The sequence below is a fragment of the Phacochoerus africanus genome, chromosome 16, assembly GCF_016906955.1.
Source record: "Phacochoerus africanus isolate WHEZ1 chromosome 16, ROS_Pafr_v1, whole genome shotgun sequence".
In the NCBI taxonomy this organism is placed as follows: Eukaryota; Metazoa; Chordata; class Mammalia; order Artiodactyla; family Suidae; genus Phacochoerus; species Phacochoerus africanus.
In genome coordinates this window covers 11,605,716-11,622,163 of record NC_062559.1, presented here as the reverse complement: position 1 = coordinate 11,622,163, position 16,448 = coordinate 11,605,716, and the positions used below count along the sequence as shown (strand labels likewise).

Here is a 16,448-nt window from a genome sequence, read left to right as displayed (position 1 = left end):
TGCCCCATGACATATGCAGTTCCCTGGGCAGGGATCCGATCTGAGCCACAGGTGCAACCTATGTCACAGCTGCAGCAACACTGGATCCTTTAACCCACTGGGCCAGGGATTGAACCAGCATCCTAGAGCTGCAGAGCTGCCACCAATCCCATTGCACCACAGTGGAAACTCCGAAACTTAGTTTTCTCAGTAGAGAAAAACGAAGCCAGGAGCGAGAGTGGAGATAGGTGGGGTTCAAAGAAAAAAAGACAAGGAAGCAGCTTCTCCAGGGAGGTGAGGATGAGCTTGGCTGACCTGAGTGGTGAAGAAGGGGGAGGAGACAAAAGAAAAAAGGACAAAGAGCGATGAGTACCAAGTGGCTCGGTGATGGACAACGGAGAGGACAGGGATGGTACAAAACTTATTTTAGGGTGTTCCACCCTTGATTTCTCTCAACTCTGCCCCCCAGCTCTGAATGCCCGACACCCTTGTCCCTCTCTGCTGCAGGGGTCTGATGCTGCTGGCTATACCCTTGGCCAAAAGGACTGACAGGAAGCCAGGGGGCTCGGGGCAGGCGGAAAGCAAAGGATGAGAACCCAGGACCTCAAGACAAGGAATGCAGGTGCCAGAGCAGCCACGTCCCCAGAGAGGCCGTAAAGAGATTTTCATCAAAACATCTGGACCTCGGATGCCTACAGAAAATAATGAACAGAATGGGACTGCTTAGGAGTTCCCTTGTGGTGCAGCGGGTTAAGGATCCGGTGTCACTGTAGCAGCTCCCGTCTCTGCTACGACATGGGTTAGATCTGTAGCCCAGGAACTTCCATATATGCTGTGGGCACGCCGCCCTCCCCCAAAAAAGAATGGGACTGCTTAATGCTATGTCACCAACCCCTCAATCAGGAGACAGAAACACTAACTTCTGGTACAAACTTCAAGCACCAGCCAGGTGGGAGTTCCCCTTGTGGCTCAGTCGGGAAATGAACCGAACTAGTACTCATGAGGATGTGGGCTCGATCCCTGGTCCCCCTCAGTGGGTTAGGAATCCACTGTTGCCATGATCTGCGGTGTAGGTCACAGATACAGCTCAGATTCCACCCCTAGCCTGAGAATTTCCATATGCCTCGATGCGCCCCACCCACCCCAAAAAGAGCCAGCCAGGATCCACCCATCACCCGACCACTCCGCCTCTCGTGGAACACAAATGAAGCTTCATTTCTAGGTCTGGGACCTCATTCCCATCTTAAACGTACTAGTTTGTCAGATGGGAGCTATTTTCGAGGTCTAACACAAAATTGTATGAATGTATGTTTTTCTAAAAGCCCTCCTAAATACTCGGGACAACGAAAGTTGCCCTCAAGCGTTTTTGAGAAAAGTCACTCGCCTGTAGCAGGAATCAGAGCAGACAGAAGGTAAAGAACGCCAACCTGCCTTGCTCCAAGCCCTGCCACTTTCCCCAGGGTGCGGGGGAGCGTGGCAACGGGAATTGATTAATTAGCACCGCTCCTCTCCGCCGCCGCAGCGGTGCTTCTCCTCTGAGGAGTCCAGGAATGTGCGTGAAGGTTCCTCTGTGTGCCTATCTGAAAGGAAGCCTTCAAGGACTTAAGGACCCTTGTTAGAAACCTCGCAGTAGGAAGTACTTACCTCTGCTAAGAGAGAGGGTACTTTGTCTTTCCTGCCAGACTTAAGAGCTTTTCCCTCTAAGACCACTAGGTGGCAGGCAAAGCATAGCCGATAAAGGCAGCGGCCCCTTGGCCAAAAGCAGCCGGAGGACTTGAACCCTCCTTCTCCGGGAAGGTAGGAGCCCTGTACTCACATTTCTCTACGTGAACTGCCCAATACACACAACCAGTTTGGCAGGAGGCTTACTTTTTCTCCAAGCTGTCCATGTATTCTTTCTTCTTTCTCCTACTTTCCTGGGCAGAAATCTGCAACGTATGGGGGCAAAAAAGGGATTATGGTCCAGCTGTATCAATAAACCAGGAAAGGAACGACAGGAGGCCCATGAGCACAGACATCGCCTCTTCCCCTCTAATCACCTCTTCTGTCCTCCTTGGTTTCAACCTGCCGATATTCTCATCTACTTTCCAACAAATGAGGCCCCAGGGAGGACCGCAGTCCAAGAGTCAGACCAGAACACAGGGGTCACGAACCATCTGTATGATCCCAGGTACATGATCTCAACTCCGTGGATCTCGTTGGCTCAGTGACAAATCCCAGCTGGGGTCAGTCATATAAAACTTCCCTGGTGGTTCTGCACAGGGGCGGAGAATTATAAAAAGCTCTTTGCCTCTTCCCTCCTGCTCTGCCCACGCCCTAGCCACGACCCCAGCCTCTCCATCCCTCACACTGCAGGGCCCTAGGTGGAGGAGACTGCTGGACCCAGGTATAAAACAGGGGGCTGCAGAATTTTTTTTTTTCTTTTTGGGGCTGCGCCTGCAGCATATGGAAGTTCCCAGGCTAGGAGTCGAACTGGAGCTGTAGCTGCTGGCCTATGCCACAGCCACAGCTATGTAAGATCCAAGCCATGTCTGTGACCTACACCACAGCTCGTGGCAGCGCTGGCTCCCCGACCCACTGAACGAGGACAGGGATTGAACCCGCATCCTCATGGATCCTAGTTGGGTTTTGTGACCACGGAGCCATGACGGGAACTCCCTAGAATTTTTTTTTTTTTTAATCAAAAATCCCTATCAGGAAAATAAATTGAGCAAACATCCATAATACATTTATATTTATTGATTGATAAGTTATAGGCATGCCTACTAGAGTACTGTGTATATCATAAAACAGAAATTTTAAAGGCTGGGATTATAAGAAATGTCAATGGGAAGGCTCACATTTTCTTTCCGCCCCTGAGAGGGTAGAGCTTCAGCACCACAGAGTGTGCGCACCCCATCTGGGGGCCCCTGACTGGAGGATGGATGGGGGCTGGGGGACGACAGGGCAAAGCTTGGTCCCCACTGTGGGATGGGCCAGTGTGGGCCACCAGGAAGGGCTGGGGGCACGTGGGCTCAGTTCTGCTCACAGCCTCTGCTCACAGAAGTGGCTGGATTTGAAGGGCTCACCTTATTCTTGATTTTCCTCCGGATTTTCTTGAGGGCCTTCTCCTCGGACTTCGTCAGGGGCAGCTTGGTGGGGATGGGATAGCCCTCGGCAATCAGGGTCCTCTTCTCCTCCTCCGTCAGGACCAGGGGACCCGACCCCTGCAGCTTCTGCGCAGACCAAGGAGCGGAAACGGGTCAAAGAGGCACAGCCGGGCGCACCAGAGAAACACCTCCCGAGGGCCGAGGAGGGCCTGTCATGCTACCTAGACAACGGCTAAGGGAAAAGGATGCTTATCTGCTTGGGGGAGAAATGGGCACTTTGAAGTGGAAGCCAAAATGGAGAAGACACTCATGCGCGTGTCACAACCCAAGGATTATACCCGAAGGCACAGGTCAAGAAACCTCTACCCGTGAGTTCCCAGAAAGAACCCTGCTGGCTAAAACGTCAACATTAAAGGACAGAATTCATGTCCCGCATCCCCAAAGATTTCCCTGGAACGAGGAAGGGTCCCCTGGAGCTCTATCTGTGAAGGAGAGTTTTGTGGTTCTCCTGAAAATGCCGCTTTGCAAGACACTCTTTACACACCAGCAGTCGCTTCTTGGCCTCCACTTACAGCCAAGGAGCCAGGGCTCCCAGGGACACACCTGTAGGCACGTCCCACAGAAGCGCCCGGTCAGCATAGCCCCAGACTGTCCACCGTCAGGGGAGATGAGAATGGTAGCTCCTCTCATTTCACCCACATCAGAACAAGTTTATGGGTAATCCAGGGCAGTACCCAGTGCCTATCACCTCCCTGTTAAACGCCCGGAGGGATCAAAGCAAAGCCCGTCTCTGAAGTAGCTAATGATCAAGACCAGACTGAGTGGATGCACACGAAGGAATGAGAGCCGTCCAATGCTAGACTGTCACAGTCACTCAAGGTGCATTAAAACTCTGGAGAAGGAGAACACGGAGATGAGTCTGTGTGATAAGGGAAGGTTCCGGGTAGCAGCTAAGACTTGACCTGGGCCTCCAGACAAAAGGGGTGATGGACACAGAGAGAGGAGGGCATGCCAACACAGGGCAGCGTGGTCGCCAGTAAGAGGTCGTTCTGCCTAATGGGGAGGAGTTCTTGAAGGAGCGGCAGCCTGGGCACACGCAGAGGGTGTTGGTACCCAGCAGAGGTGTTAGAGCGTGAGGCCAACACGTAACAGGGAAACACAACACGGTGTGGAGCCAGGGTGTGTTACAGGGAGGATTTCTCCATGACCACGGGGACTGGATGGATTACGGTAGGATCCACAGATCTATGGGACGGACAGGATTTCAGTGATCAAAGGCGTGCGGGATTAGAGGCCAGAAGGCAAATGGAGTGGAAAGAGTTAATGGCCTGGTCCTCAGTAAGAGCAACACAAAATCTCGGCCACAGATCTAGACTCTCCGGAGTTTCTGAGACAGACTGACCTCAAATTTTCAAGATTATGTTCATCGATACATGGTTCTTCTAAGGATTTTTAAATATCTCATTTCGTTCATATTTGCTCCACATGATAGTGTATATTCAGTAAGGTTGGCCATAAGTTTTAAATCTTCATAGAAGTCAATCGATTATTCAGAACAACAAGGAGTTAATTATCTATCCCTATTTTTTATTTGGAAAAATTATATATGTGAGGGATGATGACTCATGATTTCTATCCTGAGTCACTGGGTTAAGAGTTGTACCAAGGGAGTTCCTCCTGTGACTCAGTGGGTTAAGAACCCCGACATTGTCTCTGTGAGGATGCGGGTTTGATCCCTGGCTTTGATCAGTGGGTTAAAGATTGGGCATTGCCGCAAGCTCCGGCATAGGCTGCAGACGCAGCTCCGATCTGGTGTAGCGGCGGCTCTGGCGTAGGCCAGGAGCTACGGCTCCAATTCAGCCGCTAGCCTGGGAACCTCCATATGCCATGGGTGTGGCCGTAAATAGGAAAAAGAAGAAAGAGTTGTACCGCAGACAAAAAAGGCTAAACTATATTTCTGAGGTTTAGACACTAAAGCGTTTAATCTCAGAGAGATTTTTAAGTTCATCAAAGATTGCTTATTTAAAAGATGTTATTTCTGGAGTTCCCGTCGTGGCGCAGTGGTTAACGAATCCGACTAGGAACCATGAGGTTGCGGGTTCGGTCCCTGCCCTTGCTCAGTGGGTTAACGATCCGGCGTTGCCGTGAGCTGTGGTGTAGGTTGCAGAAGCGGCTCGGATCCCGCGTTGCTGTGGCTCTGGCGTAGGCCAGTGGCTACAGCTCCGATTCGACCCCTAGCCTGGGAACCTCCATATGCCGCGGGAGCGGCCCAAGAAATAGCAACAACAACAACAACAACAAAAGACAAAAAAAAAAAAAAAGATGTTATTTCTGGGAGTTCCCATCATGGGTCAGTGGAAACAAATCTGACTAGCATCCACGAGGATGCAGGTTAGATCCTTGGCCTCGATCAGTGGGTTAAGGATCCGGCGTTGCCGTGAGCTGTGGTGTAGGTTGCATATGCATATCGGATCCAACTGGACCCCTAGCCTGGGAACCTCCATGTGCCAAGAGTGCAGCCCTCAAAAGACCAAAAATAAATAAGTGAATAAAATTTTTAAAAATAAAAGTTATTTCCTATCAGAAGTCATAAAGACCACTTAAACTGATGACAAATATTTGCAATACACTTTTGAGAAGTCTAACGACATATTTTTTATTCCCCATGTTTGAAGCTATATAAAATAAGCTCATGACAAAAACCAGATGTGGGAAGGAAGAAAGCGTGTTAGCATGTTGAGATCACAGGCAGTTCTTAGAAAATCTTCTTTAAGACTGTCATCCCGCTGCTTTAGCAGTGGGACCTAAAATTTCCTGCAGGAATAAAGGCCAAGTGCCCCGAATGGCACCCAGGCTGGGTGAAGCTCCGAGAGACAGAACTGGGGGGATCGGGGTGCAGGAATGCAGGGGACACTCACATGAGGCGCCGTGAGGAGTGGGGAGCTGGCCAGCGCCGAGGGGGCCCGCGCTGGGGCCCTGGCGGGGCTGTGGGTCTGCGGCAGGCCGAAGGGGTGCAGGCGCGGGCTGGGGCTCAGGCTGCCCTCGGAGTCGCTGCTGTGGCTGCTGGGAGGGGTGGGCGGTAAGTGCAGGTGGTCCACGGAGGCTGAGGGAAAGAGCGGATTGCATCCATCAGGGAGCAACCAAGCAGGACTTGGGGGCAGTTCAAGCAACCATTAAATATCCATTCAGCTAAACTCAGGGCAGTGGAACAAAAGAAGGAGGAGACTCTGCTTGGATATGGAAAGGCCTCCGAGATGTGTGGTTAAGGGAGGAGGATAGAGCCTGGTGCACAGCAGCACATGAGGTAACCCTCCTTGAGTTCCATTGTGGCTCAGTGGTCGCAAACCTAACCAGTGTCCATGAGGACGCAGGTTCAATCCCTGGCCTCGCTCAGTGGGTTAGGGATCTGGCGTTGCTGTGAGCTGTGGTGTAGGCCACCAGTTGCAGCTCTGATTGGACCCCTAGCCTGGGAACCTCCATATGCCCTAAAAAGACAAAACAAACAAACAAAATGTAACCCTCCTTTTGTATGAAAAAAAAAAAAAAAGGAGAGAAAGCGAACACAGACTCCTACCTGCTCATATCTACATAAAGAACCTCTGGAAACTATATGAGAAGCTAATAAGATTATGAAGTAATGGGAGCAGGGGAAATTAGAGTAGATGGGGCTGGCATTGCTGTCCCTCGATTCATTTCACAGAGTTGCCATAGTTTGACTTGTAAATCATGTTAACGTATTGGGATCTATCTTTTTCAAAAAATAGCAAAAGCTGGGAGCCCAGGAGTGTTTGAGCAAAGCTCATTTGTTTCAGGAGGAATGTGCATGGGAGGGCCCACAGGCAGATGCCAGGCATTCTTGACTCAGATGACACCCAGTTCCTCAGCGGATAGATAGGTAGGCACTGGAAGATAAATGGGGGGGGTGGGGGTGGGCGGATTTCCTCCCGCAAAGTCCCTCAGCATCTAAGCATCCTTCCTTGGGGAGGGACACACACACACTCTGTCGGCGCCTTCCAGCCTTGGTCGGTGCCAATTGTGCATCTCCAGGGACGGGCTCCTGAAGGGGAATCACTCAAGTTCAACCTGACCGGCGAGCTTCGAGGCCTCCCTCTTTTTCTGACCTGCCGACCTCCGCATTGGGCTGAAATGCTCTGAGAGCCGGCCGCTGTTACTGAGCCAAGGGACATGACCTCGGGTAAGCCTTTCACGCCACACCCCTCCTGAGCCTCCCCAGGACAACAGAGCCCTTGGTGCAGCGGCCCTGATCTGGCGAGGCGCCCAGGGGCCTCACACACACCTGGACTTGCTTGGCCAGAGAACGGCTCGGGGCTGTGGAAAGGCCTCAGTCTCCTGCCTGATGTCCCACGGATGGAAAGGGCTTTCGGAGACACAGCTACTCACCTAAGGAAAAGGACCGCCAGAGCTGCCTTTGGAGGTGACCAGCTGCAACCAGGCAGCTCTGTCGCCCCTAAAACTCCTGAGTGTCCTAGGAACCACGGGATGCCTCGCTGCCCCCCTCGCCCCCGCCCCCATTCACGTCACACATTCTCTCTCTCTCTCTCTCTCTCTCCCTCTAACCCTTCTCTCTTCTCCTCCTAACACACTACTTTTCCCTAGATGCGTCCCTTTTTCTCAGCCAAAGAGCTCCCCGGGTTTTTAGAGTCTGCGGGCACTCTTAAAGCAAAGGAATATTCTAAAACAATCCTACATACCTCTACTGCCAAGTCCTCTGCCAATAGCTCCAGGCAGCTAAGGAGCGTACGCGTGTACCTTAAATATGTGCTCGCCTAGAAAGGAGGAGCCCTGAGAGTGTCAGCCAAGGCTTTCCCAGTGCCGTGATGACCTGTGTCGGACGCAGTAAGCAAGGAGGCCATCAGACTGGGGTGGCTCTAGCCCCCTGGTGGCCTATGTAGGCGACCCAAAATCTAAGCCTGTAAATGCTTCAAGGTTACCAGACTGAAGCCTAAGGGCAATCAGTCACAAACAGCCCACTCAGCTTTAGGTTAGAGCCAATCAGTAATTTCCTTACTTTGCTTCCTTCTTTTCTTTATAAAACTCTCCCCCTAGCTCCTGCAGGTGAAACCTTCTAACCACTTCCGGTTCAGTGCTGCAGAACCTAATAAATTTTTGCTCAAAGATGTGCTTAAAATGTTTAATTTTTTAGAGTTTCTCTTCTAACAATGTTTATCTTTTTATTTATTTATTTAGAAATTTTCTTTTTTTGGCTTCTTGTAGGGCCGCACCTATGGCATATGGAGGTTCCCAGGCTAGGGGTCTACAGCCACCAGCCTACACCACTGCCACAGCAATGCAGGATCTGAGCCACGTCTGCGACCTACACCACAGCTCATGGCAATGCTGGATCCTTAACCCACTGAGCAAGGCCAGGGATCGAACCCGCAACCTCATGGTTCCTAGTCAGATTTGTTTCCACTGCGCCACGACAGGAACTCCTATCTTTTTAACCATGGCCGACAAACAAGCAAACCAAAACCAGAACCAAACCAACTAGAGTTCATTCGTCCCTTTCACTGGGCACAGTCCAAATTATTCTAATACTGTTCCTCCTATGTGAGCAGACGGTGCTCCACAAAACATGGAAAAGGCACGGCAGGAAAAGCGAAGCAAACGCAAATCTCCTCTTACTTAACTATTAAGAGCACACTGCCCTGGAGTTCCCCTCGTGGTGCAGAGGCTAACGAACCCGACTAGGAACCATGAGGTTGCGGGTTTGATCCCTGGCCTCGCTCAGTGGGTTAAGGATCTGGCATTGCTGTGGCAGTGGTATAGGCTGGTGGCTACAGCTCCAATTAGATCCCTAGCCTGGGAACCTCCATATGCCGTGGGAGGGGCCCTAGAAAGACAAAAATAAAAAAGAGCATAGTGCCCTGGCCACAGGTGCCTCGGTATCAGATTTCTAAACATCACTTGAAATGTTGCTCTTGGGTTACTTACTGGCAGGACTGGGGACAACCAGCTACTCTGCCTGAAAGCCCCACTGCCTTCAAGGGCAGTGAGTTTCTTCTTCACTGTGTATCTGGAATAAGGAAGCAGGACAGCCACACACTTTACTCAGGAAACTTGCCTCTTCCAGTGACCCCAGATTCGGAAGCACTATGGGACTGACTGCTACTGTTATGAAAAGTTCTGCAGCATACTGAAACTCAGATTAAAAGGGCCAGCTACTGGTGTCACAAAGATGGAAGGAATCACTTTGCAGTAGTGACATAAAGTTGAAGGCATTAAAATGTATATCACTCGGTGACAACAAATACTGTTTTAATATGACTTTTAGTCAGTATTACTAATTTTACAAAATGGAATCCTTTCTTGGAGTTCCTGCTATGGCACAGCAGGGTAAGGATCTGGTGTTGCTCCAGCTGTGGTGCAGGTTGTAACTGTGGCCGGGATTCAATCCCTGGACCTAGGAACTTCCATATGCAGCAGGGGCAGCCAAAAATGGAAAAAAAAAAAAAAAAAGGTAAATGCTAACCCTGATTCAACAGTCATGGATCAGGGAGTTCTCATCATGGCTCAGTGGTTAATGAATCCGACTAGTAACCATGAGGTTTTGGGTTCAATCTCTGGCCTCACTCAGTGGGTTAAGGATCTGGTGTTGCCATGAGCTGTGGTGTAGGTCAAAGACACGGCTTAGATTCTGTGTTGCTCTGGCTGTGGTGTAGACCGGCAGCTAACGTTCTGATTTGACCCCTAGCCTGGGAATCTCCATATGCTGTGGGTCTGGCCCTAAAAAGACAAAAGACAAAACAAAACAAAAAAACCTGTCATGGATCAAATCCTGAGTACCTTCCTGGTGGAATAAAGGTTGACTTTGTTTCTGTGAGAACTGCTGGTATGTAAGTCCGCACGTGACATCTACACCCTGGCACGGATCCCTTTTCCATGACAAGCACGTGTAACTCATTTCTTAGTTGTTGACCACACTGGTCAGCTGTCCTTGTCCCCAGAGTATCAGTAAAAAGGGGGTGGGTGGCCTGCCTGAAGGGCCAGAATCAAGAGCAGGATCATGCAAAGGCTCTCAATGTAAAAGGCGGAGAGAACTTTCCAGACTCCATGGGATGTGGGGTCTGGGGGCTGCATTCGGGATTCCTAACTATGGGCTTCATGTGGAGACAAGAAAGAAAGTGACACAAAAGAAAAAGGGACAGTGGGACAACTTGAAGTGTGACGTGACTGAAATCTAAATGGATGGCAAGAAGCCCAATAGGATGCAGGAAGAGGGGAGGCTCCTTGCAACTACTGTCATCTAAAATCAATATTTAAAAACCCAGACAGATAAACCATGAATGCACGTCACAAGGGGTTTGATAGAGGTTTAAATAGGCAAGGTGCCCTTGTGGATGTTTGCCTGTTTGCCTATTTGCCCTGCTGATCATGCCTCCAGGGCAGCGAGCTGGGTTTTACTGGCAGGGTGGCTTGAGACCAGCAGTTCCCCCGTTTCCTTGTCAGTACCCACAAGTCACAGCAGTGTATAAACATCAAAAAGTCCCCCTGCCTAGGAGTAAACATTAGTTAAAGATTTAGCTGGAGGGAGCTCCTGTTGTGGTGCAATGGAAATGACTCTGACCAGTATCCATGAGGACTTCGGTTCGATTTCTGGCCTCACTCAGTGAGTTAAGGATCCGGTGTTGCCGTGAGCTGTGGTGTAGGTTGCAGACGCAGCTCTGATCTCACGTTGCTATGGCTGTGGTGTAGGCTGGCAGCTGCAGCTCTGATTCGACCTCTAGCCTGGGAACTTCCATATGCCACGGGTGCAGCCCTAAAAAAGAAAAAAGAAAAAAAAAATAATAATTTAGCTGGAAATGAAACACAAACGAATATGGGAAAATAAGGAGTTCCCGTCGTGGCACAGTGGAAATGAATCTGACTAGGAAACATGAGGTTGCGGGTTTGATCCCTGGCCTTGCTCAGTGGGTTAAGGATCCGGCGTTGCCGTGAGCTGTGATGTAGGCTGGCAGCAACAGCTCCGATTAGACCCCTAGCCTGGGAACCTCCCTATGCCATGGGTACAGCCCTAAAAAGACAAAAGACCAAAAAAAATTAAAAAATAAAAAAACAAATATGGAAAAATAAAATTTAGCTTTCATAGTGTGTTTAGAATTAAGAACAGAGCTATTTCCATAGAGAGCTATATCCAGTCTCTTGGGATAGACCATGATGGAAGATAATATAAGAAAGGGAATATATATATATATATATATATTTACTTTACTGTACTTTACTATACAGTAGGAATTGGCACAACATTGTAAATCAACTATACTTTAAACAAAAAGAACAGAGCTTTTGCATAAAGCAAGCCCTGCTTTTGGTACAAATCAACCCCAGTGCTGACTCCCACATTCCCCATCTTTTTAGATGCTGCACGCACATCTGTTAACTCAAAGGAGAAAGCAGACAGACCTTCTTTAGGAGAGAAGTTTAAGAACTGATCCACTTCATGAGGCTCCAGCTTAATCTTAGGAATAATCGTCTGGCATGAGGAATCAACCTAAAGGAAGAATTTCAAACAATTTTTAAGAACCAATAAGAAACCTGAAGAAACACCTGGGGAGCTATTTGCTACCTGGGTCTATCTCCCAGGGCAGCCCTGCTTCTCCTGGGGTGGGGGTGGAGGTGGGGGGCCAGGCGGAGCACAGGCTGCTCTGGGACGGAGAGGTGTTTTTGTCACTGCCTCATCACCAAATCTGGCATTCCGGGTGATGGAACCCTCAGAATTCTAAAATCAAGAATCCAGGGCCCAGGAGTGCTCTTGTGGTACAGCAGGTTAAGGATCCAACATTGTTGCTGCTGAGACTCTGGTTACAGTTGTGGCGTGAGTTCCATCCCTGGCCTGGGAACTTCCACATGCCCAGGGCACGGTCAAAAAAAAAAAAAAATCCCAAGCAAAAAACCAAGCTAATCAAAAAGAACCCCAGGCTCATTCATCAGTGCTCTTTCTATTGCTTGGATGGTAATGTAAAGGCATTGCATCACAAAAGAGTTTGGTAGAGGCTTAAAGGGTCACAGGCCTCCATCAGTGTGTCCTGGGGTAAGAATGGTGTGAAACCAGCTCCATTCATCCTCTCCAGGCTTCCTGACAATTGACAGCACCTAACCAGGAAACACTGGGTACAGGAAGAAGGAACAATTACCTGGCTCATGCACCGGTGGCGAGCAAGGCTGTGACCCTGACCTTTCTTAGTGATGTGCTTAAAAACAAACTGAACTTGCGGAGTTCCCAGGGTGGCTCAGCTATAATGAACCCGGACTAGTATCCACAAGGATTCAGGTTTGATCCCTGGCCTTGCTCAGTGGGTTAAGGATCCGGCGTTGCTGTGGGCTGTGGTGTAGGCTGGCAACTGCAATGTGGATTCCATCCCTAGTCTGGGAACTTCCCTATGCCATAGGTGTGGCCCTAAAAAGACAAAAACAGACAAACAAAAAACACTAACTGAACTAAAATCTCATGGAGCAAAAAGACTACTGTATGTTCCAGAAGCCCAGCCCAATAAACAGACTCATGTGGCTGTAGAGTAAGGCAGCACAGAGGTGCCCTGCCCACAGCCCTGCATCTCCTACAGCAATGGGACGGGAAGTGCGGTAGGAGTGAGTAGGCAGCAGAGCTTCTCCAACGCTGCTCTGTGACCTCTTCCTGAACAGGTGACTGCTACACCTTGCTCGGAACAGATCTGACTTAAAGGAGTCACTCTTTATAGAGTGGCCTTGAACTTAAAGTTAGGACTGGATTCCGCTATCTGAAAGAAGACGGACAAGTCTCACAGTGACCCACCCTCAGACACTGGAAATACCCAGAGAGAAGGTGGAGTAAAACTGAATCCTACTGGCTGCTGGCACAGAACCGAGCATGGAAGAAATTTCCGATTTCTTACATTTTCCTCGGGTAGTGCAATAAGAATTGGTAGGTGAGGGATCTCTGAATGAAGCCAAGGCCACTCCGCACTGCCCTAGGAAAGTAAAGTACTACACAGCCACTAGTGTTCCCTAGACACGGCACAGGAAGCCATAAACTGCATCGTTACCATAACCACGCCCTTCCCACTGTCTTAAAATCAATCCCAGGGAGAATTGGGTTTTGTTGGGGGTTGTGTGTGTGTGGTTTATTTTTCAGCCACACCCACAGCATATGGAAGTTCCCAGGCCAGGGATCAAATCCAAGCCACAGCTGCAACCTACGCCACAGGTGGGGTGATGCCAGATCCTTAACCCAGTGCACTGCAGCAGGAACTCCCAAGAACTATTTTTTTAACATGGGTGTCTATGCCTTTTTTAAAAGTTTTATAATAGCAATCATAGAAAAAATGAAATCACTCTTGCTACCAATTCTTCTGGACAGGGCCTTTAAAGGAAGCGTTATAATCAATGCTCCCACTGATCAATATATCCTTGAGATATATCCATATATTTGTACACACGCATGTAGTTATGTATCCTTAAACATATGTAACCACCAGCTCTAGAAAAAGTTAAATGCCTTCTACTGGAGAATGAGGATCTCTGTCTTTTGATCCCATCTGTTTATATGGAAAGAAATTGTTTTACCCCAGTGTTCATTTCCAGAGGGGGTTCCTCCTTTTCCAAAGGGGTAGAGACAGCTGTGATGGTCAGCGTGACAGACGGAACAAGTCCTGAGGGTGGCTCGTCTGTGATCGGCTCCGTCTTGATGGTTGTGGATGGAAAGTCTGCAGACAGGTACCATTTCTCACTCTCTACTTCATCTAAGGGGAAAAAACAAGCACACATGTGAACATGTGCATCTGTTCAGGACACCAGCAATAAGTAAAACCAATGACCACTGGTCTTCCTTTCAAAAATAATCTGCAACAAAGAATTGTTGAGAGTAAAATGAAAGGAAATAAAATGAGGATGTGAGAGAGGAGGTACATGGATAAAGAAATGAATGGTGGAGTTCCCGTTGTGGTGCAGCAGAAACGATTCCAACTGGTATCCAAGAGGATGCAGGTTCGATCCCTGGCCTCGCTCAGTGGGTTAAGGATCCTGTGTTTCCGTGAGCTGTGGCTGTGGTGTAGGCCGGCAGCTTCGGCTCTGATTCAGACCCTAGCCTGGGAATTTCCATATGCTGCAGGCGCGGCCCTAAAAAGACAAAAAAAAGGAAAGAAAAGAAACGAATGGCAAAGTAAGAATCTAAACCGGTATTCTCTTGAGTGTAAGTACCCTTACACAAACTCTGGAAGGATACATATAAAAGAAAGAAACTAGGCTTCCCTGGGCAGAGCAATAAGGACATTGGCTGGGTGGGCAATGGGATAGGAGGGAGAATTTCAATGTGTAGTGTTTTATACTTTTCTTGGTTTTCAAACCAAACAAATATGCTATCAATTCAAAAATAAATAAATAAGTGCAATGAAAAATAAGAAGCAAAGAAGCAGATGGCTGATCACCAGCGTCTCGGGAGGCAGGACCAGACAATGGCAGAAGGTCTCTGTCTTTCTCTCCAGTGGATGGTTATTTGTTTTCTTTTTTCTCTTCTCCCTCTGCCCTTGGTCCTTGTCTGCTTCCCCACAATCCCTATACGCCTTACACCTGACCTAGACTTCCGGAACTTTACTTACGTCTCTAGGAAATGTCAGGCTTTGCACAGACGTCTGGGTCTTTGCCGAAATGGATGAGATACTCATCCAGAGGAAAAGGCTGCATCTTGCCAAGTCTGGTCTGGGCTTGACCGCCTTTCGTGATGATCACAGGCCCGGGGATGGCAGCAGAGCCACGGCCCCTCCATCACTCAGTGGCATTCCCCTGGGAGCCTACACGGTACCCTGTACTTCTTACCACGTCATCTCAGAGGGACCTCAGCATAGCCCTGAGAAAGGAGGTAGGAGCACAGGAAAGGAAACAGCAAGGAGGCTGCAGACAGGGGCAGAACAAGTGAAAACAAGTCTAAGGTTCCCAAAGTCACTCCTCACCTGATGCCAGTTTTACTAAAACGAGGTTAAAATAAAGCAAAAATAGGCTCCCTTGCTGTATGAAAATGCTTAATCACACACCAGGTGCTTAGTGAACTACGACCGTACACGGGAGCAAAATCATTCATGTTATGAATTATTTTACATTCAAGAACTGGGCTTGAGGAGTTCCTGTCATGGCTCAGTGGTTAACGAATTCGACTAGGAACCATGAGGTTGCGGGTTCGATCCCTGGCCTCGCTCAGTGGGTTAAGGATCCAGCATTGCTGTGGCTGTGGTGTAGGCCGGCGGCTACAGCTACGATGTGACCCCTAACCTGGGAACGTCCATATGCTGCGGGTGCGGCCCTAGAAAAAGGCAAAAAGACAAAAAAAAAAAAAGAACTGGGCTCAAGTTTCCTTATGAAAAGGTACATCATTTGGAACTGCCAGAGGGCAGTGGAAGAGCAGGCACGGGAGAGAAAAACTAAAGTTTGCAATTATTAAAGTTGTATTTCATAAGCAACCGCCTTCAAACTCAGGAAAGGTTAGATTCACAGGCACCGAGGAAAATGATTTTCCCCCAAATCCAATTTATAATTGACTTGATTCATTATTCCAGCTCCAACGGACTTCCTGGGGTAAAATAAAGACAGGCAAGACTTCGGCTGGGTGAGGATATGTTGCTTTTAGAGCTGGTTGTGTGGAGCTGCCCGGCGCTCTGGGCTGATGGGGGAGTTTCATCACTGGAGGGGGGTGTGCCACGTCCTGGCCGAGTGGGAGGTGCGGGAGACAAGGGGCCTTTTGAGGCAGCCAGAGGATGGAGGCCACACTGTACTGACGCAGAATCCTGCTGGCCCGATGGGTGCCCCAGCTCAGCTTGGGGATGAGAAGCCAAAGTTTCTAACGCTGCTCCCAAAAGGAGCTTAGGAATGAGAGGTCTCCGTCAGCTGCAAGGAAGACACACTCAGGACATATGTGGGGAGAGACAGAGGGAGAATCCAGCTCACACTTTCTCTATCCCGCAGTGATGTGTTGCTGCCTCTGCCTTGTCATGTCAACACTTACAGCCTGTCCACACTGAGCAATATTTACTCCCAGCAGAGGCTGGAAGAGAGATAGTAAGATGAACCACAGCCTCGGTATGTATTAAAATTAACTGTAAGAGGCATCCCCTGAGGAAACGGTCACATGCAATTACCAGGAAATGGTAAGACCAGATTCCCTGGCTGTGCAGTTATGATCACTGTGATGAAACTTAATTCACAAAGCACAAAAGAAAGGGCAAAAACATTTGCAGCAACTTGGATGGACCTAGAGATTATCATACTGAGTGAAGGAAGTCAGACAAAGAAAGACAAATATCTATGTGGAATCTAATGATGTAAAGGAATTTATTTGTAAAACAGAAACAAACACAGATTTCTTTATGGTAATCTTATGGTTACCACAGGGGA

At 49.0% G+C, this 16,448-nt stretch overlaps 1 protein-coding gene across 1 annotated transcript in view; it reads right to left on the bottom strand.

Annotated features, from left to right (window-relative positions):
- Positions 1 to 16,448, bottom strand: part of CREB3L2 (cAMP responsive element binding protein 3 like 2) — a 128,424-nt gene that overhangs the window by 18,586 nt on the left and 93,390 nt on the right. Inside the window, exons 3-7 of the mRNA XM_047763909.1 lie at positions 13,632 to 13,807; positions 11,493 to 11,580; positions 5,987 to 6,171; positions 3,048 to 3,194; positions 1,849 to 1,907 (exon numbers count right to left, since the gene is read on the bottom strand). Coding sequence (XP_047619865.1) covers positions 1,849 to 1,907; positions 3,048 to 3,194; positions 5,987 to 6,171; positions 11,493 to 11,580; positions 13,632 to 13,807 — 655 coding nt within the window. The remainder of the gene's footprint in view (positions 1 to 1,848; positions 1,908 to 3,047; positions 3,195 to 5,986; positions 6,172 to 11,492; positions 11,581 to 13,631; positions 13,808 to 16,448) is intronic.